The 7,250-nt window shown below is 34.7% G+C and overlaps 1 protein-coding gene across 2 annotated transcripts in view; it reads right to left on the bottom strand.

Moving 5' to 3' along the window:
- Positions 1-527: 527 nt before the first annotated feature.
- TBC1D5 (TBC1 domain family member 5) overlaps positions 528-7,250 on the bottom strand; it is a 571,110-nt gene continuing 564,387 nt past the window's right edge. For both annotated transcript variants that reach the window (XM_063452310.1, XM_063452309.1), the window contains exons 22-24: positions 6,268-6,435; positions 709-3,340; positions 528-677 (exon numbers count right to left, since the gene is read on the bottom strand). In XM_063452310.1, the coding sequence (XP_063308380.1) occupies positions 3,044-3,340; positions 6,268-6,435 (465 nt within the window). In that variant the 3' untranslated portion in view covers positions 528-677; positions 709-3,043. The remainder of the gene's footprint in view (positions 678-708; positions 3,341-6,267; positions 6,436-7,250) is intronic.

Raw genomic sequence — 7,250 nt, 5'->3', positions numbered from 1 at the left:
AAAGTGACTACGTTATATTGTCAATGGCTGGCCAGTGGGCCTTCTGAACAATCTTCAGAATTTGAATTCATTCTATATATATTTTGGATGTACTCGATCGCTTATTTTTTGTAAATCATGCATTTTCTAATACCAGGAGATAAGAAACATGGGTATGGGTTCTTGGAGTCCATAATGTATATGTGCCGCTTTGATGTGCTTTGGATACATGTTATTGGTGTTAAATGCTTGCAGTGATACAAAATGCCAGTCAATTCATCTGGGCTTACATTCAAGTATAGCCAAAGCATAATCAGAGATAAACAGACCTTGCCGTATTCTCTGATAGTGACAATAAAACACTGCAAAATATATATATATATAAATTAAGTTTTAGTTTAACTCTCTGAAACTGCTATGTTAATGTGTTTTTTATGTATTATTTTTAACATTTTGTATGCAATGCATGGAAAAAAAAAATCAGGAATAAGAAAAAAAACAAAAGTTTTTTTAAAAAAAAATTGTATTTTTTTTTTTTTTTTTTTAATGTTTTCCAGTTTTCTACAATATCCTGGACACTGGTTGGGACAAGAATTCAACGTAGAGCTGAGTCCTTCAAGTGTAACTCCAAGTACACTTGTGTGATTTTAGTGGTCATGGGGCTTGGAATCTGCTGCTCAGCCCAGTGCTCACAGAGCCTCTAAGAAAATACAAAAGTAAAACGTCTACAGTGCCGATCCAAAGTAATTTAACCTTGTACGGCAAGTGAAGTTTCCGAGCTCTGGGCAAAGCTGCAATATCTGAGTGGTAGCAAAAGGGACAGGCTTTGGTCAAACCCCTTAAAACAGTTTAAGGAAAAGAAAAAAGAAAATGATGGCCCCAATTACATTTATCCTTTATTTAATATGTAAAAAAACAAAAACATGTAAACTGGAATTACAACGTCATATAGAGTAAAAAAAGTCTACCTGAAGGCTTATAGTCCACATAATCCGAGTCGTGTTAGTCCATCAGCCTTAATTAAAATGGTCTGTCAACAAATGTGTGCAGTCCCTAACTGTTTGGAACAAATGGAGAGACGGCACTCAAAGCCTTAGTGCACCATAACCACTTCATTAACTAAAGTTATTATAAAGCTCTGAATATTCATTTCAGATGTAGGCAAACTGAACACTTACTGACTACACTGAGAGCTGTATAGGGTTTCTACAGCAGTACTTCTGCGGCTTTACATCCACTGGAGATGATAAACAGTTTTAGTTATTATGTCTACACTTTAATCTTTTGGACCAAAAGGTGAACTCATTATGTTCTCAGTCCCAGCAACAAACCAAAAGAACGCACATGCAAACACTTGTACTTTTAAACATCAACATAGAGGAGATAGGTTACTAAAGCACTTTTTAGACTAACCTTTTTAAAACCTGTATCCGATACACAGTATTGCTGAAATTCTTAGTTAATGCCTCAGTTTTCATATGAAAGAATATTTGAATATTATTTAGTGGGAATGAGTAAAAGGAATACAAGTTTTGACTGCCCGGAGATCTGACATACTATTTTTAGTTTTATTTCTCCAACTAAATGCATTCATCATGTCTTTTATGTGATGACGTACAGTAGGAATCAAAGTGAGTCAATATTCATTCAATTATGCATAAACTAGTAATATTTTACCCCAATTTTCTAGAGACAATGAGACTATACAGATTGTGATCTCTAACTAGCTGACAATATATATTTAAATGAGACAATTGAATTTTTAATTCTTAAAATATCACACATAGTACTATCCTGGAGGAGACATAAATAGTTTAAAGCAGAATATCAACCAATCGTAAATCGCCATGTGTATCAAAACGACACATTCTATCATGCTTTGCCATGGCATCATAAATGCTAGCTTCTGAAGTTCTACTTTGGCTATTGCTGATCTATAGTATTGATACAACATGGTCTTACATTCTGAAACTCACGTTTTGTCATTAATTTGGGGACCAACGAAGAGAAAACCCAGAGCAATCAAGTTAAATTTTTTGACACAGGTTTCAAGAACAGAAAATGTCCTTCCTGTGGGTCATGTGACAAATATGTGATTACTTTGATGTGGCACGTCCTGATCAGATTCTCCTATAACATTTCTTCAGTTTATTAAGGCAACTTATACATATGCTATTTTTAAAGTGTTTTTATTACTTGCACAAGATATGTTACGTTTTTATTTAATTAATTACTGTGGCCTCCAAGCCTTTTTTTCAATCTGCTACACATGACAGTCGGAGTTAACATTCCCATGTTTGGCAGCATTTGTACCGCAAATATAGTTTACAATATTGTTAGAAGGAAATATCTAATGGCTTCATAAAACAGGTATATTAGCAATTGTCTGAATACACTGTAAATGCATAGGCACATATATTTGTGTATTGTACTGTACAAAAGTCTGTGACTATACGGTGGTTCATACAATCTTCCTAAATTGGTAACTGTATAGAGAAAAAAAAAATATGCATTTTCTACACAAAGTAGTAAAATATCCCACCGCTGCCACCATATTGCAACAGCTTTGCCTTCATTATGTAGCAAACTTAGATATCTGTGTATATCTATGGAACAAAAAAAAAAAAAACCCAAATACATGAATCCCTAAAAGTTGAATCAAAGGTATCATAAAAACTTTTATACTTTTAATATGCATCATGTTGCCTGTCCGGGTCCAGAATACTAATGGAGCATTACTGACATCAATGTAATATATTTCATCTCTTAAAAGTTGCATAAAATGCAGCCCATATACATTACCAGTAAAATATACACATAAGGCAATAATGACAATGGCTATATTCTCTGTTATGTCTTATACTGTATAGTCGTTTGTGCTCTGAATCACAGCTTGCATAAATGAGCAGGATTAGATATGTTGTACTCTTCCTGTCACTCAGAGATAACAAAATACTTCAAATATATTACCATGTATGAAGACAGCGGTTTATTTAATAAACAGTCTTAAAAAAGCAACAACAGAAAAAAAAGAAAAATGTGAATTCATAGAAGAATGGAACGATTATATGTCAAGTGGACTGACGATGGTGAAGTCAGAATCCTTACTGCTGCTGTCATCATCAGGGCTAGAACTGAGGTTACTTGAAGACGAATTTCCACCCATTAGAGGATCGGAAAAGGCCATAGATGAGCGGGAGGGAATTTCTCTCCTATCTGCTGCCTTTTTATGTCCCAGTAATGTTTCTTTATGTTTCACTTCAGAGCCAGAAGCACTGCAACTTAACTCATCTTGCTTTGGGATCATAATATAATCATCGGAGTGTCGGCTGTCGCTATTTCCAGAGCTGTCAGCTGTTGCCTGAAATTGGACATTTAAAAGGTAATTTAGGAATTTACATATTTGACTAATCAGATGTACAAATAGCAGGGCATTTAATTTGGAAGATTAAAAAAAAAAAAAAAAAAAAAAGAACATTCCTTGATTTAGAATGTCAGTCACCCGATCTTTGACTAAGGTGCTCGGCACATTAAAATACCAGTAAAAGGAACAGGAACAATACTAGAGTTCCTCCTAGAGTTAATGCAACAGTGATGAACAGACACGCAATCACTAAAGAGTTATATACGACCTTATGAAGTGCTGCAACTATAACGAACCACTTTCCTCTGAGTGGTGTGAATATGATTTATCTGATGTTCAAACTACTTACAGAAGACAAAACAATCTCACATATTCTATGGAATAAAATGGAAATTTTACATCTGGGCTTTCAGCTCTCTAAAATGTTTAATGATTTTTATTTTAATAGTGTTCAACTTTCCGTTATGTATTTAAAATGTGTTTCAACAGAACAAGCACATTTACACTTTCTTCATGTGTGGCCTGTAGCTTATATATATATATATATATATATATATATATATATATATATATATATATATATATATATACATAAAAAAAAGCTAAGTGCTAATTGTGCAACACTGTCTGCATGCCAGGTGATAAGCTGACAGTTTACCCAAAGGATCGGTGGAGCTATGGGTCAAAAAACCAACAGATACTCAGATGTGGTTTAGCAAAAGAGAGAAAGAAAGGCCGATCCATGCCGTATTTATATATTTGTGATGGTTTGATGTATATTTTTCAGAGGCCAAATGTGGAGCTTGTCTTGATTTCAGAATATGCACTATGACACAAAACATGTTTTATGCTTCCCCTGTTGCTGACTACATTAATAATGACAGGATTACACTAGAACTAGCAGCCATGGCAAATAAGCTTACATGCACAACCATATGTGTTTCTCTTTCTTTACATGTTCTGATGTAAATAAAGTCTTACTTTAAACACCAATTTAGTCTAAAATATAAAATAAAGTATAAACCTGATGATGTTCAGCCCACCTGATTGTTTAGGAAATAATCATTAGATGCCTTGTGCTACACTTAGGACACTATGACCCTGCAGAGAGCACTCAGGCAGTGCCCCCTGCATGGTCTGCCCCCCCCCCCTTTGCCCTTCCCCCACTGGGCCAGCCTGGATGATTGGCAGGCAGTTCCATAAATTGGGCGTCGCTGGCCCTTCCCCTTTTACCTTGTGCACCAGCATCCCGTGAAGATGTTGGGGGTTATGCGATACAGCATGTTCACTCATGTAATACTGAACATATACTAAGCCATTTCTGACATATCTTGACTATGCTTTGCCAGCTGTTTGCATTACACTCTCTTACCCCACATTTCCTCTTTTCTTTGTAAAATGGGAAGCAAAGTAGTAAAAAGTTCACTCACTCTTACAGGGTTATTCACTCAAGAGAGATTCAAGGTGTATTTAAAGTGAATTTCAAATTTAAGGTAAAATGAGTCAAACTGGAACAATTTTCTTTGTTAGTTATGCTTTCAGTTTGGCTACTCTGGCCTTAAGTTTGAAATTCCCTTTGGATTCTCACTTTAGTGAACAACCTTGTTAATATTTAGACATGAACTCTTACCTTTGAGTAAGTGACAATTTCCCTTTTGCTTAATCTACGAAATGGTATTGAAGCACTTTCTGGCTCAAGGTAAGCAGCAGCAGGGAGTATAGCACACACTTACCTCCACTGTAATTCTGGAACACCTATACATCACCATATTCCAGAGCACATAGTATTTTCTATATGTACTCGAGTGTCAGACAACATTTTCCAATGAATCCTGATAATGCACATGTGGTCATGGGCCGAGTGCAGGCAATTATTTGTAAAAATGCATTGGATTTCTGCCTGTACTAGCACAGCTTGTATTTTATAGAAATAAAGAAAAAACAAAACAACTAATAGCTAACTTTCAATAAGACATTGCAATCAATGCTTCCTTCTCTCTAAAGTGACAGTTCTTATTAAACACTCTTATGTTGTATGTATACTTGTCCAAGCACCGCTTTAATTATGGCTATCCCCCTTCCATTTCCCTTTTCTTAATTAATATAAAAATGTAAAAAAAAATAAAAAAATATATAATTCTAAAAATAAAACAAACGTACATAGTTCTCCTCACTTGGCAAATTAGCACATATCTCGTGACTTATGCTGCTGTAACGTAAAGATAAAGGGAGATTAGCTCTATTAAGATATACATCCCAAGTACATTGTATGTTGTTAAAGCCTATTTACTGAGGCTGAATAATTTGTTTAACTTCACAATTTTTACATAAGTGTGACTAAACTAAAACACAACAGCAGCTGATTTTGCGGAGACACTTCCGTAGGGGATTTTGTGGACGATTGCTCAGCACAGGTGTGGATTAACACAAATAAGCCACAGTCTCTCTACTCCCATTACACAAATTGACAAATTGAAAGTCTGGTTACGCAGGTCTCTATACATTCAACTTACAGTGATGACAGTCATATACAAAAAATAGGGGAATTATATCCACACCAAAGTTTATTTTAACCTATAAAATAAGACACATTTTCATTTACTAGATTTAAGAAGAGTACGTAAAAGGACTTATACAAGCTTCATGATTATTAAATTTCTCCTTTTGAAAAATAGGTGTGCATATGATATGCAAAGAATTCCAAGACTGTAAATATTACACTCCAAAAAGAAAAATGAAAAGCATATAAAACAAAAATTAGAACCTAAAACTCCCTGTGCTCAAAAAAGAATTGAAATAAAAGAAAAATAATACTTCATACCTAAATGTGAGTACGAATGAAGTATGGGATATTAAGGAGAAAAGCAGAGATGTACTTTATTCCACATAGTGAAGACAGACGTAGAGGTGAATATAAAAACTACCTGATTCTCAGGTGCAAATTCTTGTGTTTCATCGACAGAGTCACTGCCGTCCTCTTGTCTAAGCAAGCTCGAGCAGTAATGGTCATCGGTTATTGTAATCTCTTCATTCTCTTCAGCCTCAAGAAGGCTTTGGTTAAAACGTAGCGATCCTTTCAAAATGTCCTTTATCTGTTTTAAAAGAATACATCCATTTACTATTACAAGGTGAAGAGAAGTACATTGTTTTATTAGTTCACACTTTCATTTAGGTGCAAAATATTGTCCAATACAAGATGACAATTCTATTTAAATAAAAGAGATACCACAATAAACCTTTAAACGTTGCCATCAAAGCATCGCAGCCGATGTTATTTGCACAAGATATAGTAAAAGGAGGTCCCCTATCGCAATATTTATTCAAATATTCTCTTTAGACTGCTGTTAAAAGCAAACTCTATCAAATACATCTCAGGTAGAAACTACAGGTCTCTCTGCCCATACAAGTACTTGTACTAGCTTGAGAGGCTGCACAACAGCAGTTTTTGGGAGTTGTAGTTTAGCGGTCAGGTTTCTACAGCACAGAACGGACAACTAAACAACAACTCCCAGAAACAGATAATGAGCAGAAATTAACAACACAGGCTCAGTACAAACAATTAAAGGTATCAGGACTGTCCGAAAATCTTCATAGTTTTGGTCTTCCCTGCAGAAAAAAAAAGGTTAACTCATGACTTTGAATTGGGGGTTGATGCACCAAACATGAAATTATAGATATATAACAAAGGCATTTGACATTTTAAGACAAAATAGCCAAGCTACACATTTGAAGAAAGTTTCCAGTACACATATTCTGGCTTGTAATCTTCAATTTCCTTCAATATTTTCATTGTCAATTCTACACAAATCTCAGTTACACAAATAATTATAAAAATGTTTTTTTCCTTTTCTGCAGAGTAATTTGTCAACTATTAGATTGTTTATTTTATTTAATGTTTGTGTGGAGA

Source organism: Pelobates fuscus, chromosome 4 (assembly GCF_036172605.1).
Source record: "Pelobates fuscus isolate aPelFus1 chromosome 4, aPelFus1.pri, whole genome shotgun sequence".
NCBI classification, from domain to species: domain Eukaryota; kingdom Metazoa; phylum Chordata; class Amphibia; order Anura; family Pelobatidae; genus Pelobates; species Pelobates fuscus.
The sequence above is the reverse complement of the archived record's forward strand: the minus strand, read 5'-3'. Positions and strand labels throughout refer to the sequence as shown.